Source organism: Thermobia domestica, chromosome 12, assembly GCF_964235325.1.
Source record: "Thermobia domestica chromosome 12, izTheDome1.hap1.1, whole genome shotgun sequence".
Classification (NCBI taxonomy): Eukaryota; Metazoa; Arthropoda; class Insecta; order Zygentoma; family Lepismatidae; genus Thermobia; species Thermobia domestica.
In genome coordinates this window covers 109,100,360-109,125,702 of record NC_137465.1, presented here as the reverse complement: position 1 = coordinate 109,125,702, position 25,343 = coordinate 109,100,360, and the positions used below count along the sequence as shown (strand labels likewise).

Genomic DNA, 25,343 nt, shown 5'->3' with positions numbered 1-25,343 from the left:
AGGTTGTCTTCACGTTTTCCACCAACATCGAATTTTCGAGTTTTCTTCTCAACTTTGCTTTCTTGGTGCTTTCTTCGCTTAGTGCTCTTTCTGAATTCAGCATCTTCCAATATTCGTTTGGTTGGAGTAGAAGTTAAGATTTCTGAACGTTTTTTGTTATTTCGAGTAGTTGACTTGGCAGACCTGGAGATAGGAGAAATCTGAGACTTTAACAGCCTCATTTTGTAAAGAAGACGGTTGGACAAGCAATGGTAACTGCTGTGGTGGTGTTCCGAGTAGTTGATGTCCTTCTCGATTTAGCCCTATTTTCGTCGAAGATGGTTATTCATTTTGGCGTAGGCCTATAGTAGTTTGAGCATCGGAAAGCAATTGGGAATTCACTTCTTCCGAAGTCTCTCTTTTATCTTCAAGTTCTACGGCCTGGAATTGCTGAACAGCTTCAAAATCTTCTTTTCTAAAAGTGTCCAGCTCCAAAGGACAAATACCCGCTTGTTTAAAACCATTAACAGCTTTGTCCATATTTGCTGCTTTCGGATAAGCTCTATTAAAGATATCGACTAACGTAAGTAATATGGAGAAATTTTTCATTAACGTAGTGCTTCGCAAACAGTGTGCATTCTTGGTTGAATATTTTTTGTGGGGACCAAAAAAGGTGAGGTCTAGCGGCTGAAGTTTATGCGACGTATGCGGTGGTATTGTAACCATAACAATTCCTTTCTTCTTACAAAAATTGTAAATTTCTAATGAAATATGGCTCGTGTGATCCAAAATAGGTAGGACTGGATCATTTGTTATCGGTTTCGCAATAAGAGCAAAATGTTGCAGCCACTAGATTCATTGCTCCACCCAAGAATATATAGATCCAGTAGATTCTCCTTTCTGCAGCTGAGGTGACATGCGTTTTCTTGGGTAGATAAACATAGGGGTATGTAAGACCTGGCAGCTTTGTAACGGTTTTACCCCTTTCCCATGATATTAGTGCTCTGAGCTGTTTCACTCCCTTTGGATCCAAAATACGCCCTGGTGTCTATACTATGAATATACCTGTTTCGTCAACATTAAAGATCTAATCTTCGCAGAAATGATATTTTTCGGTAACCTCTGTCAGGTTCTTAAAATACCCTTTCATCTTTTCTTCATTGAATTCGTCGACCCTGTTAATACTAATTGCTTCAGATTTCCTTTAACATTATCGTGGAATTTTTCTTTAAAAACAATTCCAACCAATCATTCCCAGCAAGTCGACTTTCTTTATTCAAATTGTGTTTGACATTATTAGATTCTGCGTATTCATAAGCTATTCTGCGTAGTTCAATTGAAGAGATTCCGTAAAACAACTTGGCTAAATGTAAAGCGTGATCAGCAAGTTCCACTTTTTGTGTAGAGCTCAATACAACTTTTCTTCCCATTTTCTTAGAACAGACAGTCCCAGCTTTCACTTTTGTTCGCAATGTAGCCTCATGTATCCCAAAATCATTTGCTACCTCTCTAATTTTTCTTCTGCCATTTACTGCTCCTATGGCGTTTGGTAGTTGTTCTAATGTCCATTTGCACTTCTCTGTTTGCCTAATATAGTGTCATGGCATCTGCAATATGCATAAAAAAGGAAAAGAAACGCAGCATAAACTTTCTTGATAACTGCTTCGTGAAGGGCAATACCACGCACAATGGACGACATGCGTGCAATTATCCCATTCCAAGCCGAGAAAGAAAAATTGAACCTTCAGAAGTTTCACGTTTTTTCATATAAACAGATTTAGCATGAACTTACTACTAACACACTACGCTAAAACATTGTATACACATTATAAAAATCAACTAAGTATTTCAATACATACCTCTAAATCTATAAACGAAGTAAATTAGAAGAAATTGCAGCAAAACAACATTTCGCCATGCCATGAACCACACCTAGCAGCAACTGGCGCCTCGCTCATGCAATATGTCTTTCATACTCTAAACTAGATAGTAGCACTAATCTGAATCAGTTTCGAAGCATTAGAACTGAGAAAATAGGGTGCGTGGTATTCCCTCGTTGCGTGGTATTCCCCCACTTTCCCCTACATTTGAAATTATATTATTTTTTGGGCAAAGGGCGAATTCTAAAAGTATAACTTAGGGTGTAAGAGTGTGTTAGTTCGGTCTTAACTTCCGACAAATAATTTGCTTTCAGTGGGAGAATATTACTACAAGTTGAGAAGATTGTCCCTCTGTAAAACCACTGGCTGAATTGAACTCCCAAAGTATAGCGTTGGCAACATTGCTCAAGTGGATTCGCCGACTAATAATAGCAATCAAGGTCAAAAGTCAGTGCGATATGCACCGCACAATAGTAGTGATTCGGATAATGTAATACTATAATATATGATTCTGTTCTTTCTAGCACGGTGTTACGTAACGTAAACGGAAGTAACAAAACCAATCAAAGGATAAAAAATACCCTATATAAAATTTACATAGTCTTTAAAGTTCCACGTTAAGTGCTGCAGACTAAAGAGGTGGAAGATAGTAGTAAATAAATGATGCCGAGAAAATAAAATAATAAAAAAAAAGAATGGTACTCAGTGGCGTACAAAAATTCATTAAAGGGGTTTGAAGCACTCAAGCACATATTGCTTCCGGACACGAGTGATTTTTGTATACATACTATATCTTAAAGATTTTTACTAAGCTGAAGCCCAATTTTTAATTAAAGCGAATAACTTAAAAGACAGCTAAGAACATAAAAAATGCAGAAAATGAACAAGATGATATCTACAAATGCAATTATATGAATTATTTAATATCTAACAAAACCTTTCGTATAGTGTATAACTTTAGTTCCCAACAATTTTGACGTCATAAACTGTGCTTTCAAATTTCTGGTGCTTAACAAAAGGTTTGGAAACTGTTGTTACTATTGTTTAATAACGTTTCATAGATACTACCTGGCTTTCTTCGACACATTTTTTTTAATTTTTCATTGTCTGCATGCTGTGCGTTTACATTAAAAAAAAAAAAAAAATGATCGTCAGCTTAGGAAGAACTTGAATATGGTAAGTGCTTATTTTTCTATATCTTGTTTAAGAGGGTTAAAACGCTGACAACCCCTTCTTATACGTGTGTTAGTTTCACTGTTGTCTACCATATAATCACTTGAACTGGGACGAATTTGTATACACCAAAAAAAAAAAAAAAAAGTATTTACCTATCGTACGTGTGGCAACAGTGTGTACTGTACCTCAGTAGTTGGCTTTGTGATATTCCCTTAACTTGTGTGTATATAATAGCAAGCTGAACCAGTTTTTCAACCGCTGTGTCGCGAATACGTGTCAGGTGTGTCTCGAGATTTTTAATGTATTCTAAGATCTTCTGCAAAGAAGTTATCTTTAGAAGAAAATAAAAATGTATCGTCAATCAACTTGATTTCACACTTGTCTTTCAAGTTTAAAGTTGGAAAGTTTGCTTTTAACGTTGTTCATTTTTATTTTTGGAAGAAAAACTGGAAACAGAAAAGTAATTTCAATAACACGACTCTTGGTGTTCTCTTCTCGATTACAGTTATAAGAATTATTCAATTTTAAACAATCAACACGGCCGCACGGAACACATTGCTGCACAGTTCTGTAATTTTTGAAATAGATTAACTTACAATTAACACTATCGTTCTTTCGTTATTGCGCATATTTAAGAAATTTGACTGTGGCTCTAACGAAGTTTCAAGGGATGCCGCTCGCCGTAAAAAATGGGACTTTTTTGGTGAAGATTTTTCTTGTGAGATTTGTATCTCATAGTCGTTCCACAATAAAAAGAACTGTATTGTAAGCATTTTTATGTTTACTTTTTTTTTGCATCTAGGAAAAAAATCACATGCAGATCTGTCGCGAAAGATTAAAACGTACTTTGATGTGCCCCAAAGGGAAAAAAAGTTGAAAAACGCTGAGCTAAACTATCATTATTTTCTACTATCTTCACCAGATGTCTTAACAGAAATTTAGAAATATTTAACTTTTTCTATCTTCGTTTGATTCGCTAGAATAAAAAAAAAAAAAAAGATAGCTATCCAATTGATGTTTGCAGCAGAGGATTTCCAGTGACCTCCATGAACGAGTGGTAACGAAAGCGAAAAAAAGTTGAGTTGCTCATACATGCATAACCCGATAATTAATGGACAGATTGAATGCAAATATATGGAGGAGTTCTAATCCAGATGATATATGTGACTCATGTCTCTGGTTTCTGCAATAATCTGTTCGTCGAAAGGGAATAGTGAAATACGTATTATCACGAAAGGGCACCACTCTAGCAATCTGAATTTTTGGATCTCTTTCAGATCAAAATGTGCTTGATGCTTTTAAATCAAATTAGAATATTGAGAAGTAATAAATTTTGAAATTACACAAGGATTGGAGAAATGTGATTTTTTTAAAAGTCCTTTGAAAACTGGTCAAATTGTAAAACGCAATGTTTCGTTTAATTAAACCATTGAAATTATTACTATTTTATTCTAGTGTTTGAGCTTACGTACTTTATTTAAACAAGCTTTGGATAAATGGAGTTTCTTTTTCTAAAAGTTTTGCTTCATATATGTGGAAGGATTATCTCGTATATGGAGCTTGGAGAAACAAATTCAAATATTTTATCTCATTGCAAAATTTATTTTACTTAGAGTCGTAGAAAAGATGTTCCAACAGATTATTTATAAGATTATGAACAAATTTTAAAAATAATTATACTTAGAGTTATAAAATTTCATGTACTTGTTTGTCTATTTATATATTATCATTCGACTTAAAGAAAGAGAAGGTTCTCAATTCAATTCATTTATATTGTAAGGTCCTATACTCTCATGTATAAACAACTACTATAAGCACATGCTTCAATCACGAACATGAGTTATTGTGTTAAAAAAACAACATATAAACACCAGCAGATAATGGAAGACGGATACGAAGAAGGATCGGAAGAAAACCGAAGATGGCCGACCTGCCCTCAAGCGCCTCCCCTGCAAAAGAACGTCTATAAAAGAAGATTGCAAGAGAATGGTTGCATCAGTCTACAGCTGATCAATAACGTATCAACACCTTTCTCCTGGGCCGCAATAGGCTATGGAGTTCCGTTAAACCTATCTCTGGAGGCTGCGATGAGCGAAAGAGATATTCTGTAACCACCATTCTCCTGGAGCTGCAATGAGCTACGGATAAATCTATAATAGTTTCCAGAGGCTGCAATGAGCGAAGGAGTTTTTCAGTCATAACCGAAAGTCATATTGAGCTTTATTTCCGAAGCCACTACTATGTGTGCTAAAGACTTGCTAAACTCAGAAAATGCTTAGAGATCTACAAAGAAACTTTATAAAACTATTATAGAGATTTATTTTGTAAATAAAATAGGTGAAGGGCTTTATATCCCGGACTTCTATTCAGAGCCGTAGCTAGGGGGGCGGGCGGGGCGGTTGCCCCGGGCGCTGATACCAAGGGGGCGATGAACGAGCATGAAGAAAGAAAAAGTGTTGGAAAATAGTAAACAACGCTGCGCCTCGTATGAGTTTTGGCGCCCTACAAAATCAATATTGTTGTCGGTTTGCAATAATAATAATAATAAATTTGTAAAAAAATTCTAGCTCGCTCCGCTCGCAATTTACACGTTTCAATTAGATTCACAAGTTTTTACTTATTTGTTGATAGCAAGGGGGCGCCGAACAAGCAAGAAGAAAGAACAGGTGATGGAAAAGAGCAAACGACGCGACTCCCGTATAAGTAGTGGCGCCCTACAAAATCAATATTGTTGTCGGTTTTCCAAAAATTTTCTTGCTCGCTCCACTCGCAATTCACACGATCCACCAAAATTTCTACTTGGTATTATTATTTTTGCGAGATCCATCTTAATATTGTCCTCAACTCTGGGCCTATGTCTTCCTAATGGAAGTTTCCTATTGGATTTCCAGTCAAAACTTTATAAGCGTTCCTACTTTCTTTCATTCTTGCTACATGACCTGCCTCCCTGAGCGTCCTAGATTTGGTGACTCTAACAATGTTTGGTAAAGGGTATAAATTATGCAATTTCCCGTTATGAAGTTTCCGCCATTGCCCATTCGCATCCCGTTTGGGTCCGAATATTTGTCTCAGGATTTTGTTCTCAAATACTTTCAGCCTGCATTCTTCCCTTAAAGTAAGTAAATTAGTGTCAAATCCATAGTTTTCGCGGTCGCTGAGATCAATGGTAACACTACTATTAGCGATGACTTCAGCCACCATTTGTATGCGGGCCGGGGATCACCAGAGGGGGGGGGGATTTCGAGACATGTAAAAATAATCGAAAATGACCGATATTAATATCAAATCCATAGCTTTCGGGGTCACTGAGCTCAATGGTGAAACTCAAGATAGCGTTTACTTTCACATTTAGTCCCCATCAGCTAAGGAACTTGGGCCAGGAGATCACCGAGACATGTAAAAAATAATCCACAATGACCGATATTAGTGTGAAATTCACAGTTTTCGCGGTCTCTGAGATAAATGGTGATACTTTCATTAGCGATGATTTTCAAATTCAGCCACCATTGTATGCGGGCCGGGAGTCACCGGGGTGGAGAATTGCAAGAGATGTAAAAATAATCGAAAATGACCGATATTAGTGTCAAATCAATAGTTTTCGCTGTCGCTGAGATGAATGGTGATACTCCCAAAGCGTTGACTTCCAAATACAGCCCCCGTCGACTGGGAGCCAGAGGCGTTGTTTTTTCAAAATTGGAACCAGAGGATCACAGAGACGTTTACTTTCTATGTAAAAGTAATAGAAAATGACAGATGTTAGTGTCACATTCATAGTTTTTGCGGTATTGGCTGAAGGCCAGAGGCGATTTTTTCACAATTCGAACCAGGGAGGGGTCTCAGGGGGCGTTTACCGGGACATGTAAAAGTAGTAGAAAATGACCAATATTTGTGTCGAATTCATATTTGTCGAGGTCGCTCAGATGTATATTGAAACTCCCGATAGTGTTTACGTTCAAATTCAGCCCCCATCGGCCTTCCCAATGAAAACACGTACGTTGTTGGATATATATTCACACAAAATGTATCTAATTTAGAAATGTTTCTTAATTCTTCTCTCATTGTTCAGTTTGTTTACATTGATATTTTATCTGACCCGTGCGAAGAACGGGCATAACAGCTAGTAATAATAATAATAATAATAATAATAATAATAATAATAATAATAATAATAATAATAATAATAATAATAATAATAATAATAATGCCTACAGACCAGTCTTGGGGTCAGTGGCTGAATGTTGGCTTGAGATTCTCGGATAGACCTCAACGGTTGACTATCCCGAGAGGACTTTAGCCTGGTTTTGTCAGTCACAACAGTTGAATACCGGAACGGTATTTTAAATATCCAGAACCAGGCCGCTATTTTGCCCAAGTTTATCAATTGTGGAAACAGTATAGAAAAATATTCCAAAATACCGCTTCTCTAATAAAAAGTGCACATCTTTTCTGTATGTGGCATGTTCTCTCATTTCGGTAACAGACAGACCCGTATCCATGGGGGGCTAGGGGGGCCGGGCCCCATAAACTTTGGCTGGCCCCCTAAGAGTTTCACGGTAGGCTTGAAAATGAACTATAGTATGGTGATGAAGTATACTATGATTGGGTCGGGCATCCCTAACTTCTACCGGGCCCTCTCAATTTTTGGGCTGACTACGGGCCTGGTAACAAAGCGAATAAAATGCATATTATTTTGCATTTGTCCACTGCAGCCACGTTAACAAAATTAATGAATGACAATAGTTGACGCGATAGACATGCGAAAATAATTAAAGAATTTTCCTTCATCTTCCCTTAATTGTGGAAACAGTATAGAAAAATCTCCTTCAAGATACCACTTCTATAAAAAAAAAAAAAAAAAAGGTGAACCCATATGTGTCTCTGGCGTTTTTTTTTTTCTGGCTGTGTCTTAACAAGGCGAGTAGAAAACACATTTTGCGTCTGTCCATTAGAACCACCACAACACGACAAGAGTCACAGAGTTTTGTTTCTTCAGTTGCACAGCAACCCTGCTCGCATATTTTTCATCGACGGCAAAACGCCGGATAATATGAAAGGGGCCGAAACCGGATCCGGCAAACAGCCGGAACCGGAACGGCAAATCGCCGGATAATGTGAAAGAGGCCTAATGTCGTTTTTCTTCCACGCTGCACGCAGTTGGCGTTGTACAGTGCGATGATTACCTCTGGTGGCGAAAATTGGAACTAATTTTGTTTTCTACACTAATCGCTTCTTTATTTTCCGAAATATAATCCTAACAAGTTTGGTTGCATTCTGTGGTTACGTCTCCAGAGTTCTCTGAACAGCAATACTTATTTTATGATAACCTGGTATATACGACAATTACATTAGTAGTCATTAGAGGTCTGCACGGGCCGGAACATGTAAAAGTAGTAGAAAATGACCAATATTTGTGTCGAATTCATATTTGTCGAGGTCGCTCAGATGTATATTGAAACTCCCGATAGTGTTTACGTTCAAATTCAGCCCCCATCGGCCTTCCCAATGAAAACACGTACGTTGTTGGATATATATTCACACAAAATGTATCTAATTTAGAAATGTTTCTTAATTCTTCTCTCATTGTTCAGTTTGTTTACATTGATATTTTATCTGACCCGTGCGAAGAACGGGCATAACAGCTAGTAATAATAATAATAATAATAATAATAATAATAATAATAATAATAATAATAATGCCTACAGACCAGTCTTGGGGTCAGTGGCTGAATGTTGGCTTGAGATTCTCGGATAGACCTCAACGGTTGACTATCCCGAGAGGACTTTAGCCTGGTTTTGTCAGTCACAACAGTTGAATACCGGAACGGTATTTTAAATATCCAGAACCAGGCCGCTATTTTGCCCAAGTTTATCAATTGTGGAAACAGTATAGAAAAATATTCCAAAATACCGCTTCTCTAATAAAAAGTGCACATCTTTTCTGTATGGGCCTATGTCTTCCTAATGGAAGTTTCCTATTGGATTTCCAGTCAAAACTTTATAAGCGTTCCTACTTTCTTCCATTCTTGCTACATGACCTGCCTCCCTGAGCGTCCTAGATTTGGTGACTCTAACAATGTTTGGTAAAGGGTATAAATTATGCAATTTCCCGTTATGAAGTTTCCGCCATTGCCCATTCGCATCCCGTTTGGGTCCGAATATTTGTCTCAGGATTTTGTTCTCAAATACTTTCAGCCTGCATTCTTCCCTTAAAGTAAGTGACATGTTTCACACCCACACAGAACAATAGGCATGATTATCGTTTTATATATTTTAAGCTTCAAATTCCTCGACAGAATTCGCGACCACAAGAGATTTTGAACTGAATAATAACATGAATTCCTTGTTTTCAGTCTACATTTAATTTTTTCGAAACTTAAAACCGGAAATCTATTCGACACTTCAATCTGGTATTCCCCTCTAGGTATGGTATCGCGGGAGTTGGATAAATACCCGTTCTATTACTTCTTCGTAAACACTGTCTTTCATTTCGTCATCCTTATCTTCTGTTGGGACATGCACATTTAAAACAATAATATAACAATAATATCACACCATCAACCCTTAAGAGTAATAAAAGAAAGTCAATAATTAACAAATTCAACCTGTTTGATTGCTGATATTAAACGAATCGAAATTAAAATGCTATTTGTGTGATTTTATACAGAATAAAATTACAAAAGTTTACAATTATTACTAGAAATTAATGCTGTCACCTATTTCGAACATTTTAAAAGAACATAGTTTCTAATGTGTTGACATTCTATTTTTTATCGATTGTATGAAACGTAGATAGCTGTAAATTTTCATAACTGTTCTCCAAGTGGATTTGTATACAACCAAAGGTAGTTTTGTGAAGTTGTAGACAAAAAAAGCCTCTTGAAAACAGTTCTTATTTGTAAAAGAATACATGATCATTTTTGGATGTTGCAATGGTCTGACCAAGCAGCTTGATATAAATTCAACATAGCATAACAACAAAAACTGCTTTTCTTATATTAAAAAAATGAAGGAGGCAAAAGTTTGGTATGGTGAATGCAGGAGTGGATTAAGGGCGGAGTCAATGGAACCCAGGCTCCGAGGTTCCCAGGCACAGGGCGCCCCAAAACTCCCTCTTTTTAATTTTAAACTATAGCAATCAACTTGTTGTATTGTAAGCTTCAGACCCATACTATTTTTTTTCCCGTTTGCTACGCTCGCGGTATCCCTAGAGTTAAATCTTTTTCCACCAGCGATGCTTATTTTGGGAGAGAGTTAGCTATTTTGGGCCAATATTTCAAACCAAATTATTAGCTTGTGGTGACAATTCCTTTGAAATATCTCTGAATTTCAATGTCATTTAATGACGTAATAGAATCCTTTGCAGAGCAAAAATGTAGGAAGAAAACTTTTCTAACAATGTAACCTTGTACAGTTTTACCTATTTGTATATGATTTTTCTCCTTTTACTCTATTAGTGTTTTTACAGGGGCTGTTGACTATTTGGCTCGTATTTGACATTTATGTGTTACACTGCAGAATATGAGCATTTAACTGTTAATAATGAATGTAATTAAACTAGTTATTGTAAATTTGGAGCACATTAAAATATTACAATATAGTTATCGGTGTCCCGATAAGCCTATGAGGCTGTGGAAGACAGCAAAGAAAATTTATGTGCTGGAATTATTTGTAACATAGGACCCCTTGAAATTGTCGCCTCCAGGGTCCCAAAACGGATTACTCTGCCCCTGAGTGAATGTAGGGGGCGCCAAATTCTACTTCGCCCCGGGCGCCGAAATCTCTAGCTACGGCTTTGCTTCTATTAGACTCTACCTAACAAAACATTGCAACATAAAATTCTGGGTATGTTGCCACATAGCTGCGACATGGACATAGTGATTTCGATTATGATTTTCTTCTTTGAAGGAGCATCCTTTCCTGGTGGTTTCATATAAATTTCTATAAGATCTGATGGTAGTATTTGGAGCATGAAAGATCTCAATGAATACTGGATTAATTACGACAAAGTAACATGATTATAGGCAACCATACATTTTTTTAGCGTAGTTATGGTTCCATAACAATACATGAGTTATACTTCAAAGTTTGTCATCACTTTGGTAGTACCTGTTGTTTGTCTCTGTTGTTTGTAACTTTTAAACAAGTGAATTGCGTGTATGAATCCATTTTTTTTTTAAGAAAAATGGTTTATAATTATAAATTCAAAATTCTATTTGTAAAACTTCTATAGGGAGCACGCGTTCAACCTGAAAGAAAGGCAGAACATGCTTATTCTATATTTAATTAACAGTAATATGCAAAAGAATACGAGTTAATGCATTTGGTTTTTTGGGTAGTGTTAACGTGATGCTATTGGATGAAGGAGATATTGATAAGGTTTTGTGCGCTGCTTTACAGGGTTGCTAGAATATAAAGGCAGTAAAAGTCAGTAAAGTCAGTTAATATAGGCTAATTAATTTTCCGCTTTGTTTTGTTTTTGTATAAGATTATTGTGATTTTAAGAGGAAAATGGAAATGTTAGAAAAATCACCTTAAAAAATTCACTATTTTATGTATTGTTTAATATTTAAAGTTTCTGTTGTACCAGGTTATCACAAAATAAGTATAGCTTCAGAGAAATCTGTAGACGTAACCAAGGGCGCCCATGTAGACGTAACCATTCGGCAGAATGAAACCAAACTTGGTAGGAATATATTTGAGAACATGCAGAACCGATTGATGTAGAAAATAAAATTAGTTCCGATTTTCGCCACCAGAGATAATTTTGGCGCAGTACAACACGAAGTAAGTGCAGCACGGAAGAAAACCGACACTAGTGATGCTAAATGATAAGAAAGGTTGTAATTACCTCTCGTGTAGGTCAAGTGGCAATGATTACCAATGCTATTAATACTCCGCGGTCAGTGGCGGATTTACGGAGGTAGAGGGCTTTTGAGTTGAAGCATCCGTTTAAAAATCTTGAATATCTTACAAAAACGAAGTTAAATATTAGTCTTTCCTGTGCTCATAAACTTCAAGCTCCTCCCCCCAAAAAAATTCCAGGAAAGGTTAATGTCAAATCTCGCCTCCAGAGGCAATTGTCATTGTCTTTCTGTCCAGTGTTAAGTGTAGTATGGAAGACATTATATTATTGATATTCAATGAAATAAAGGCCTAATTATGCGCCCGTGCGACGCGTGGCATTGATTTGTACTGCTAATTAATAACCCCTTGGTGTAGTGATGTGTTATGGGTGGTGATGGTGATGTGGGGTTCTGCCCAGAGACAGGTCTTTGACGTGAAGTTTCCTGGGCAAGAAAAACCCAAGGTGACTAGTACCGTATGAGATGATGATGATGTTCTAAGGACGGGACCTACAGGGTAACATGGGATCCGACTCACGTGTGTCTTCAACGGAAATTTAACCCCGGACAAGGCAAAGAATGTGGGAAGAAAAAAGAAGCCAACATCGGATCACCATCAATTCATTTCTGGCATAGTGATGCCCAAACCCGTATCACTGAAACACATGCAGGCGTGAGTAAGCGCCTGGATAGTTACTTACAGACTTTATAATTTAACATCACTAATGTCCCTTTCACATTATCCGGCGATTTGCCGGATCCGGTTCCGGTGAATTGCCGGATGAGGTAGAAAGACATTGCAAGCAATGAAGCTCTTCACATATGTGCGGCGGTCACCGGACATTCATCCGGCGAGCAAAAACAGCCGGATCTCCCTGCTAGAATTCGGCGCGGCAAATCGCCGTGTATAGCCAAGCGGAACATTACAAGCAATGACGCTCTTCACATATACGCGGCAAACTACCGGATGGGTGTTGGGGGAGGAAGCAAGTGTTGCCAGGAAAGAGCAGAAAGTGGCTAATATAATATGGGAGCGTGTGGTTTTGTGTGTTATGTGGAGTGTGTTTGTGTATGTGGTTATGTTCTAGCCAAGTACATCTGGAGTAATTAACCAAACCTGTATATACAATATATGGGGAAAGATGACATGTAAAATTAATTGAAAACGACCAATACTACCGAAGTGTAGAAATCAATATAAATTATTATGTAATAGAAGATTGGGAGATGTCCGTGTAGCACTGGACAAATGACCTTCTATAAATTTGTGGTGACCCAAAATTGAAATATACACTATCAAATATTTCAGCAATACAGTCTTTTGCTATATATTTATATACTATTTTGCTACGCAAAGCAAAAGAGAATTCATGATGTGATATTTGATAAATATACTGTACTTTATATATTTTATATTAATTATCTGGCTGTAATTTCTTGAATAGTCCTCTGAATTCAGAGACTAGAGCAGTGCTTTAAAGAGACTTGAGTCAATAGAATAAACCCGAAATAGTATAATAATAATAATAATAATAATAATAATAATAATAATAATAATAATAATAATAATAATAATAATAATAATAATAATAATAATAATCTAATATAAATAAAATAAAGAGTTTATGTGTCTGTCTGTCTTTGTGCGGCCTAGGGATCCTACGAGTGGACCGAAAGTTACCAAAATTTGGTCACGGGTACCTTGGTCCAGGCTCCAGATCAAACCGATGCGTTTTTTTTTCAAAATTCGAACCAGGAGGTCTCAGGGGGGCGTTTACCAGGACATGTAAAAGTAGTAGAAAATGACCGATATTAGTGTCAAATCCATAGTTTTCGCGGTCGCTGAGATCAATGGTAACACTACTATTAGCGACGACTTCAGCCACCATTTGTATGCGGGCCGGGGATCACCAGAGGGGGGGGGGATTTCGAGACATGTAAAAATAATCGAAAATGACCGATATTAATATCAAATCCATAGCTTTCGGGGTCACTGAGCTCAATGGTGAAACTCAAGATAGCGTTTACTTTCACATTTAGTCCCCATCAGCTAAGGAACTTGGGCCAGGAGATCACCGAGACATGTAAAAAATAATCCACAATGACCGATATTAGTGTGAAATTCACAGTTTTCGCGGTCTCTGAGATAAATGGTGATACTTTCATTAGCGATGATTTTCAAATTCAGCCACCATTGTATGCGGGCCGGGAGTCACCGGGGTGGAGAATTGCAAGAGATGTAAAAATAATCGAAAATGACCGATATTAGTGTCAAATCAATAGTTTTCGCTGTCGCTGAGATGAATGGTGATACTCCCAAAGCGTTGACTTCCAAATACAGCCCCCGTCGACTGGGAGCCAGAGGCGTTGTTTTTTCAAAATTGGAACCAGAGGATCACAGAGACGTTTACTTTCTATGTAAAAGTAATAGAAAATGACAGATGTTAGTGTCACATTCATAGTTTTTGCGGTATTGGCTGAAGGCCAGAGGCGATTTTTTCACAATTCGAACCAGGGAGGGGTCTCAGGGGGCGTTTACCGGGACATGTAAAAGTAGTAGAAAATGACCAATATTTGTGTCGAATTCATATTTGTCGAGGTCGCTCAGATGTATATTGAAACTCCCGATAGTGTTTACGTTCAAATTCAGCCCCCATCGGCCTTCCCAATGAAAACACGTACGTTGTTGGATATATATTCACACAAAATGTATCTAATTTAGAAATGTTTCTTAATTCTTCTCTCATTGTTCAGTTTGTTTACATTGATATTTTATCTGACCCGTGCGAAGAACGGGCATAACAGCTAGTAATAATAATAATAATAATAATAATAATAATAATAATAATAATAATAATAATAATAATAATAATAATAATAATAATAATAATAATAATGCCTACAGACCAGTCTTGGGGTCAGTGGCTGAATGTTGGCTTGAGATTCTCGGATAGACCTCAACGGTTGACTATCCCGAGAGGACTTTAGCCTGGTTTTGTCAGTCACAACAGTTGAATACCGGAACGGTATTTTAAATATCCAGAACCAGGCCGCTATTTTGCCCAAGTTTATCAATTGTGGAAACAGTATAGAAAAATATTCCAAAATACCGCTTCTCTAATAAAAAGTGCACATCTTTTCTGTATGTGGCATGTTCTCTCATTTCGGTAACAGACAGACCCGTATCCATGGGGGGCTAGGGGGGCCGGGCCCCATAAACTTTGGCTGGCCCCCTAAGAGTTTCACGGTAGGCTTGAAAATGAACTATAGTATGGTGATGAAGTATACTATGATTGGGTCGGGCATCCCTAACTTCTACCGGGCCCTCTCAATTTTTGGGCTGACTACGGGCCTGGTAACAAAGCGAATAAAATGCATATTATTTTGCATTTGTCCACTGCAGCCACGTTAACAAAATTAATGAATGACAATAGTTGACGCGATAGACATGCGAAAATAATTAAAGAATTTTCCTTCATCTTCCCTTAATTGTGGAAACAGTATAGAAAAATCTCCTTCAAGATACCACTTCTATATATAAAAAAAAAAAAAAAAAGGGTGAACCCATATGTGTCTCTGGCGTTTTTTTTTTTCTGGCTGTGTCTTAACAAGGCGAGTAGAAAACACATTTTGCGTCTGTCCATTAGAACCACCACAACACGACAAGAGTCACAGAGTTTTGTTTCTTCAGTTGCACAGCAACCCTGCTCGCATATTTTTCATCGACGGCAAAACGCCGGATAATATGAAAGGGGCCGAAACCGGATCCGGCAAACAGCCGGAACCGGAACGGCAAATCGCCGGATAATGTGAAAGAGGCCTAATGTCGTTTTTCTTCCACGCTGCACGCAGTTGGCGTTGTACAGTGCGATGATTACCTCTGGTGGCGAAAATTGGAACTAATTTTGTTTTCTACACTAATCGCTTCTTTATTTTCCGAAATATAATCCTAACAAGTTTGGTTGCATTCTGTGGTTACGTCTCCAGAGTTCTCTGAACAGCAATACTTATTTTATGATAACCTGGTATATACGACAATTACATTAGTAGTCATTAGAGGTCTGCACGGGCCGGAACTATTAGCCCGTGCCCGGCTCAACCCGTGGATTTATAATGTGAGACCCGGCTCGAGTCCGAAATATGTTTTAGCATTCAGGCCCAAGTTCGTGTGTGATAATCAAATGAGCCCGAAATAAACCCGAATTGCAGAAACTTAATAATTAACGCAAAAATGTATTTTTATGTACAGTATTGAGAGGTTTAATTTTGCAGTTGTGCCTTAAAAGTTCTTCAGAAAGAACGGTGATGTATCGTTGTACAGTATATTTACAAAGTTAAGCCCGAAAAGGCCCGATAAATATGGTTGTATATTTAAAAATTTACGGCCCGAGCCCGGCCCGGGCCCGACGTGATATATGCTTTGTAGGCCCGAATCCGGCCCGCGGGCTCGGCCCGAGCCCCTGCAGACCTCTAGTAGTCATCTGGATGGTTTAATGTTTGATTTTACGTTAGAAAGTTTTTCATTTTCAAATTTAATGCAAAAAAACATACCACTGCCTTCATACAAATTTGATTAGGCTCAACTTATGTATATTTCGTGAGAAACTTGTGCACACATAAGAACTGTCAGTACTTCCGACGGTGGATCCATACATAAATTAATGATATATTTAGTACTAGCAGCGTTCACCCCGCTTCGCTGCGGTCACCCCGGAACGCAATAAACTTTGTTACTTAGATAATTTTTACTTTTTCGCTTTCAAGTGATATGATAAAAACCATAGAAGATTGCAGTAAATGTTAACATTATATCGCCTGTCATTTATGTTAACCCGCCCCGCTTCGCTGCGGTCACCCCGGAACGCAATAAACTTTGTTACTTAGATAATTTTTACTTTTTCGCTTTCAAGTGATATGATAAAAACCATAGTAGATTGCAGTAAATGTTAAAATTATATCGCCTGTCATTTATGTTAACCCGCCGAGTGACACGGTCATGCGGGTTGCATATAAATACGTTTATTTTTATACCTATGATGAACTAACAAAGGATTTGTACGTTATGGACACTTGAATGGTCAATTATCTCAAGACACTGGTAATTAAAAATTAAAGTGATATGATAAAAACCATCTAGGGTCCAAATCCTAATAACCCCCCAAAAATGAAATAAATTGGTTCAGCCGTATTAGCGTGATGAGCTAACAAAGGATTTGTGCGTTCTCTTTTATATAATAGACTAGCAGCGTTCACCCCGCTTCGCTGCGGTCACCCCGGAACGCAATAAACTTTGTTACTTAGATAATTTTTACTTTTTCGCTTTCAAGTGATATGATAAAAACCATAGAAGATTGCAGTAAATGTTAACATTATATCGCCTGTCATTTATGTTAACCCGCCCCGCTTCGCTGGTGTCACCCCGGAACGCAATAAACTTTGTTACTTAGATAATTTTTACTTTTTCGCTTTCAAGTGATATGATAAAAACCATAGTAGATTCCAGTAAATGTTAACATTATATCGCCTGTCATTTATGTTAACCCGCCGAGTGACACGGTCATGCGGGTTGCATATAAATACGTTTATTTTTATACCTATGATGAACTAACAAAGGATTTGTACGTTATGGACACTTGAATGGTCAATTATCTCAAGACACTGGTAATTAAAAATTAAAGTGATATGATAAAAACCATCTAGGGTCCAAATCCTAATAACCCCCCAAAAATGAAAGAAATTGGTTCAGCCGTATTAGCGTGATGAGCTAACAAAGGATTTGTGCGTTCTCTTTTATATAATAGATTTTCTTCAGGAAATGTACTCTTAGTACCGTTAAATGTTGTTTCTTACATGAAAAGCTGCGTTCAGGGTGCAGTTTCACTTTAGGAGAGCTTAACCGTTAATGGTATAACTACAGCGTTTTCTCGGTGTAGCATAAAAGCGACAGTTAAAAAACAGAAACTAACCTGTGATAGGTGTCTACTAAAATTAAGAATTGTATCTAACACGCGTAAGGGCGGGGCAAAGTTGATGAGACCTCCTTTTGAGCTGTCAGTAGCCTTAAGAAGTTTTCCTTGAAAATTGGCATTTAAAATATATCATACTAATAATAATAAATTTAGAATATAAATATATTCGGGACAGAATTATAGCATTAAATCTTGTATATACACAAATTTAATATTTATGCCTACTTATTTATTTATGTTTTAGTGCATGAATGGGTGAGTGCAAAAGAAGGCATACGTCCTGTGGTCGTGTTACTGGAAGCTCACAAGAGAAAAATTGAAGTTCGTAATCAATCGGGAAGCTTATTAAGAGCTAAAGATGTTGCAGAACGTGCTCATATGGATATTTTTATTGTTACTGATGGTCTACATTTAGTACTTAGGACAGTTAATGACTATGATTTGGTAAGTTTATTATTACGAAATTTATATATATTATACTTTTGTACATTTATTGCTTAAGATATATCTATCATTTGATTTATGCATTTTATGGAACAGATAATTCTTCAGTATTATTAATATAAATTTAAGTCATAAGTCATACGATATTTTTATAACCAAAAAAGTGCATTCACCATGATCGCCCGTAAGTACAAAGCTAAACTGACACAGAAGATAGTATGGCAAATGGACTATTTACAACAGAGGCTGCCACTCTGTCTGATACATAAACTGTTACTATGTGTTCGAACTTGGGGCATAACGCTGCGGCGGCAATCCAAATCATTTGTCATGCCAAAGAGGAAGGTGCAGTGAATAACAGCTCAGGAACTCATTGGTACGAAAAATGTTGTGCACGTTTTTAAGATGCTGAAGATCAGCCGAAGTCAGGCCGCTCCAGGGTAACAGACTAAGCTCATATAACACACCATTGAGGTAAATCCATCAATAAGTACACGACGATTGGCAAACCAACTCGACATGTTCTAGTCCACTGTAGTGCGTCACCTTCACAACCTTAAGGAAACCATCAGAAGCTATTGGATTGTGAAACACTGACTTCGCCTCAACTCAGGCCCAGAGAAAAGTAGATGTATGCCAAAATGTGATGCTTAATACACGTGACGTGCGTTTCCTGAAACGGATTGTCACATGCGACGAAAAGTAGGTATCTTCCTGAAACCCGAATACGCAGAAACAGTAACTGAGAACAGGTCATCCGACCAGTCCAACTTCCAGAACCGGTCTTCAAACAGTGCAGTTTCAAGCATAAAGTCCTACTATGTATGTGGCGAAATTACTAGGACGTAATTCACTCCGAATTCGTTCCTAACGGTCGTATCATTAATGCCGACATTTATTGCGAACAGTTGGAGAGAATGTATGCTGCACTACATCAAAACTATCCCACATTGGTGAACCGATAGCACGTCCTGTTGCAACAAGGAAACGTAAAATCACACTCGGGTCGAAATAACGCAACAAAAATTCAGGAACTTGATGACATCGAAGTGATGCCACACGCGACATTTAGTCCTGACTTTGCCCCTTCTGATTACTACCTATTTCTGTCCATGGGGCACTTTCTGAAATCACGATGCTTCACCAACCAGCAGGATGTGGTAACAGCAGTGAATGATTTCTTTACCTCATTGATAAGACATTGTATTTACGTGGAATTGAGGAACTGACGGAAAGGTAGATGCAAACAGTCCAAAACGAGGAACTTTAATTTGAGTGTTAACCTGCTGTCATTGTACTGTAATAAGCACAGGTATTCCTATGTCATGTAACAAATATTGAATGACTTTGACTCATTCTTGTATATAACGAAAAAAAAGTCGAAAGATAAAACATATACCAATCAACAGACTGTATGAAAATTCTTAACATGATATGAGCTAACTTCAACATATGAGAATCTTTAATATTTTCGCGAATCAGTTTCATACTTCCATCAAGATTATTTCTCATGTTTTTATCTTAATGGTCTGGTTTGCAGAAACACTACAATCCGTTGCATTGAAATCAATCATTGTGAAATAAACAAAGCTAATCACTGGGCCCACGCTGATCAGAAACTTCTAAATTATAGTTTGTTTTGTTCGTATCTGCATAGACGCCAGTTATGGAAATACTACAATGTTATTTCCTTTCAAACTCTAAGATAAGCCCACCTCAAGTTTCATTACAATATTTTCATTATTATTCAAACTACACTATTAATAAAAAATGAACGTAACGATGTTTGACAGCTAATGTCTCATTGATTCCTACATTGATTTTGATAATTTTTGATACATAAGTGGACTAATTTAGGTTTCTAGCGCAAATTTTCGGCCGGGGAGGAGAGATGACTAAAAATAATAAAAAAACGACACATATTAGTGACCAATCCATAGTTTTCGAGGTCGCTGAGATAAATAGTGACACTTTCGATGCCGTTTAAGTCCAAATCCATACCCTCGGCATGGAATTGAAGGAGCGGGTAGGGAAGGAGATGACGTGTATATACAGAATGTCCCAGAAGATATGCAACCCAAAGTTTGATCGAGTTTATTTTTTGAAGTAAGAATGATATAGAGACATGCTTTTTGTGACAAAAGTTAGCGTTGCTTATGAAGATATTTTGAGAATAAAACCAATTAGACATATTGTAACGTTGAAAGTTAGTAATTGTTTAAATAACCAGAAATATATTTTTTAAATTGCAAATTGTATATAATCAATTGAAAGGAACAGAAAAAAATAATCGTGGTAATTTTTAATGTAAATGTTTAGTAAGCATCAATACTTATCGAATGAGACAAAAACTGCCTGTTGTTTTGCAATGTTGACAGTTGTGAAGACTATTTTAACGTATTCACAAAAACACATTTTTTAAAACAAAATAGCGCATTATGGAACAATGTTCCAGCAAAAATAGTACCGCAGGTGTAATTCATTCTCGCACATGTTGGGCAATATGATTTATCAAGATAATAATGATTGTTTTTTGAAAAAAAAAAACGATAAAAATAATTACTCAACTGCAGTTGGCAACTCGTGCGATAGGGAGAAAAATACATGAGTCTTTATTCGCGGTGGAAATTTGCTTCGGGTCAGATGTAGTGTTCGTAGTTTGAAGGAAATTTCCCTAATCTAGGGAAATTTCGTAGGTAAGTTAAGCGAAAAGGGAAACCTTTCGACAAAACATGAAAATCCACTGAAATTCTCGCACTGGCTGATTGTCCAATATCAATGCTTAATTTTTTCTTTGTTCTTCAGAAATAAAAACATACAATAACAATAGTTTGTACGTTCAAAGTAGTATAATTTGTACCCGTTGTTGGCTGGGTATATATATATATACAAGGTGTTTAAACAACACCGACAACGATTGAGAGGTGATTCCTGAAACCAAGATAAGACAAAAAGTATAGACCAACTTGGGTGCACAAATGCTTGCTTTCGGAGTTATAGGCTACCGAAAACATGAAAAAATTAAATTTAAAGGTCCATAGCTCCAAAACTATGGGACATATCGTAGTCGGGTCAAGACTTCACTTAGGAACTACTACGTGCTCTATCCAAACATCCATGTTTCAGAATCCTAAGGTATTTCCACAACAATTTTTATAGAGGTAGTTGGTGAGAACTTCAAGTTATATGCCTGTAGGAAAAACTCCCTCTACAAAAATTGTTGCGTGTGTGTGTGTGTGTGTGTGTGTGTGTGTGTGTGTGTAGGTAGGTAGGTATGCGTGTGCGTGTGTGTTTTGTATAAGGAAAAACTGAAAACTACAGAAGCAAAAAGCAAATGAATAAAACAATTGTGGTTGCCACTTCTTTTATTTAGCTAAGTTAATCTTATCACATAACTTGTCATAGGAATTGGACACTCGATAAACTAGGGGAAATTTGATAAGGAAAGGGAAAAATTTGGGTCAGTTGAGGGAAATTTTTTTAACCTACGAATATTGGGCAGAGATGCATATCGAATTTCATTTTGTGCTTTGTTGTGTTGCGTTAATTATTGATATTGTTTTGTTAGAATGCTATATTCTGTTGAAGAGGGAACACGCATTATTGAGATTTATTTTCAAATCTATTCGTATGAAGCTGTTAGAGTACGATTTCAAGAAATCTTTCCCAACTCAATAGTTCCAGACAACAGCAAAATATGGCGCTTCGTGCAACGATTTCGTGAGACTAACTCTGTTTGTGACAAACTTCGCCCAGGAATGTCTAAAGTATTAACTGCAGAGGCCCTTCACAAGGTAGGGGTACAAATGACAAATTCTCCGAGAAAGTCTGTTTGAAAACTTGCAGTGCAATCCGGTTTACCTAAAACTACCGCTCACAGAATCATATACAAGTTGAGAATGCATCCATACAGAATTCGTGCTGTACAAGAACTAAAGGAAACTGATAATGAAGCACGAGTGAGGTACTGTCATTGGTTCAATTCCTTAATTAGAGATAATGGTGTAGATATATTGGATAAGGTCTTTTACACGGACTAGGCGTGATTTCATTTGAATGGCTATATAAATAGACCGAGCTCTCGTTATTGGTCCACCGAGAATCCACATGTGTTACGTGTACTTCAGCTTCATCCTCAGAAGGTCAATGTATAGTGTGCGATAACGCGACAGCTAGCGAAGGTCCTCTCTTTTGCAATACAACTGTGTATGGCATTGTCTATTTAGATTTAATTATTAAATTTATTTCCTTATTAAAAGATGATGAGCGAGACTGCTGGTTCAACAAGACTGGGCTACTTGTCATACCTCTGATGAAACTTAAGAAATGTTACAAGAGATCTTTGGTGATCGCATAGTTTCCAAAAACTTGTGGTCTGTCCCCTCTCCAGACTTATTGGGTGATATGCATAAAGATGACTAAGTACTAGTGAGTATAATCTCACCTCTTGAACAAGATTAATCTACAAGTGAGTTCTTAGTCGTAATTCGTGTGCATAAAAAGAACAAATAGGAATGAGATTGTTCTCACTGTGACAGGCAGTTCCGTCTCATGTGAACCTTTCTTTAATGACGTTTCATACAGAAATGACGTAATGAATGTGATGTTTATTTCCTTCTGTTTTCTAAATCAGGAATTCACAAGTGTGTAGCAAGTGAAAGCATGTCATTAAAATTAAAATCAGTAGCGTTATTTATCCAGCACAAAAGCACGACTTTTTCTTCTGTTGGCTTAGATCAATAGTGGTTTTCACTTTCCGATAGCGTGGACCCCTGTTCACTCGGGAAGGGATCTGCGGACTCCCTTGTAATGCTATCTGTAATTTCACACTATATTAAAAATATACTAATTAGAATTACCACCGACAAGGTAAAGATCAAGAAATATAGTTCAATAAGTAATTTATTCTAAAGATACATGTTTGTTTCCTAGTGGACGAAATTTCAATTCAAAATATAATAACTTTCAAGACTGAACTCGATTTTTAAAAAAAAGGAAATCCACTTGAGAAACAACGTTTTCAAATTAGGGAGTCACTAATGTGAGAAATGAAATTCATTGTGTTTTCCATAACTGCATTGAACTCGGGAATAATTTTTGTCATAATCAATCTTAGGTCCGATTCCAAATTAAGACGATTTCGCTTTCAAGTTTCAATACTGCAAAGAGCAGAAAATGTCTGCTCTCATAAGTAAGTGGTAAGGAAAGGCATAAAATGTTACAATACCTTTCTAGACAATTCTTCATACTCACAGCGCACAGGCAAACCAATTTGAGTCAAACGTTACTCGCAGTGGCGGATCTAGGAACATATTTTGGGAAGGGTTTCTCATTTATTGTTTTTAGAAATCCCAGAATTGGGGGGAGGGTCTTGATGTTTATAAACATAGCAATGACTAACATTTACTTCTTTTTCTTTTAAAAAATGTGAAATTGATGGTATGGTGGGAGTTTTCCGCCACTTGAAGGTGAAATACATGAAATTCTGTACATGAAATCCATGAAATTCATGTACAACTGCTTTTGAAAAAATGTCCTAACAAAGAAGGAACTTTTCTCACTTGAAGTAGTCCTGTATAACCGTTGCCCAGCTTCAGGGTAGAAATTTAGTAAAGTAGGAGTACATTTAAATCTACAAACGGAGATATAATTTCTAATTGCTTTTTTTTAAGTAAGTGAAAAAATACTTCTTGCATAACAGCTGTGAGTTCTAATTTATTAAATCACATTTCGCTTTTTAGGCGTCGCGGACCTCCTGGCTAGGTCCCACGAACGCCAGGGGTGCCCGGACGCCACTTTGAGAACTACTGGATTAGATTGATTCAAGTACAGCTACTTTCGTTTGAATATTCCAGCATATAAAACAGTGACGACCAAGTTCTTTGCACTATACAGCCACAACTCTTGTTTCAATTTTGAGGAACCAACTGGAAACACTTTTGCATTTGTGATAGGGAAACAAAACGGAAGTGCAACAGTAAATAATAATAATAATAATAATGAAATGAAATCTTACAGTTTAACGTCTCACTATTATACCATTTAGACTCAGGAAGACTATGGTTAAAGCAAATGCATTATTATTGAATAACTAGTGGAATGATAAAGTGGAAGGACATGGGAATACCACGAGAAAATTCACGGACACGATCGAACCCTGGACCCCGTACACCAAAGGCGCACATGCTAACCACTAGACCAGCGGGGAGGGCACCACTGAGGCACCGTGCTCCTATCTCATGCAACGATGTTTGGGGTTTCCTTGGATTTTGAAAAAGAAATGGCAATCTCGCTTTCCCGAAAACTTGTAGAAGAGGTTAATAAAGAATGGGAATCAAAATTTTAAAATAAGCAGAAAAAATTCGATTAGCTCACAAATTATAAGAAACAGAAGAAAAATGATCAAGTGCAATCTTATTCCTCATAAAAGGTTACATGTAATCACACATAGCGAGTATTAGAGTGAACATGTTGAAATCGGAACTTAACGGGGCACCGGTGACCCTAAAATGGAATCTACTCTGAATTACTAAAGAACAAGAAGTGGTTCCTCCGTACATCACCATATTTATTTATTATATTTATTTTTTAACGTTTAGGATTTTAGGTTTTTGAGCTTTCGGCATCGAAGGCCATTTAGCCTGTCACGTACATGAGGGATGACGTCCCTCGGCTATCACACTATTCGGGGAAAGGGAAGGAAGGAAGCGGCCTGAAACCTATAAATTAGGTACCACTCCGGCATTTTCTTGGTGTGAATGAGGAAACTCATTCAGGATGGCTGACCTGAAAACGTTTTTTCCACTTTTTCACCTTTTCCACCGAATGCCTCTACCGGGACCGCTCGCACCGAAGGCGAGAGCGTTAGCGGATACGCTAAGCGGGGCCACTATTTTCACTTGTGTTTGTTTATTTATTGTATTTTTTGATCATTGATAGTGCAACGTGAAAGTAAAACACTCTCTTCTTCTTCTCATTATTCAGAGATAGAAAACTTTTGGTTTCCAGTAAATTCCCAAGCAAACGCTGTGCCATCCATTGTGCATTTTGTT

The 25,343-nt window shown here is 37.2% G+C and overlaps 1 protein-coding gene across 1 annotated transcript in view; it reads left to right on the top strand.

Moving 5' to 3' along the window:
• The window catches only part of LOC145666069 (dual oxidase 2-like), a 363,698-nt gene that overhangs the window by 199,573 nt on the left and 138,782 nt on the right, over positions 1-25,343 (top strand). The window contains exon 16 of the mRNA XM_081733166.1: positions 18,092-18,291. Within this exon, the coding sequence (XP_081589292.1) occupies positions 18,092-18,291 (200 nt within the window). The remainder of the gene's footprint in view (positions 1-18,091; positions 18,292-25,343) is intronic.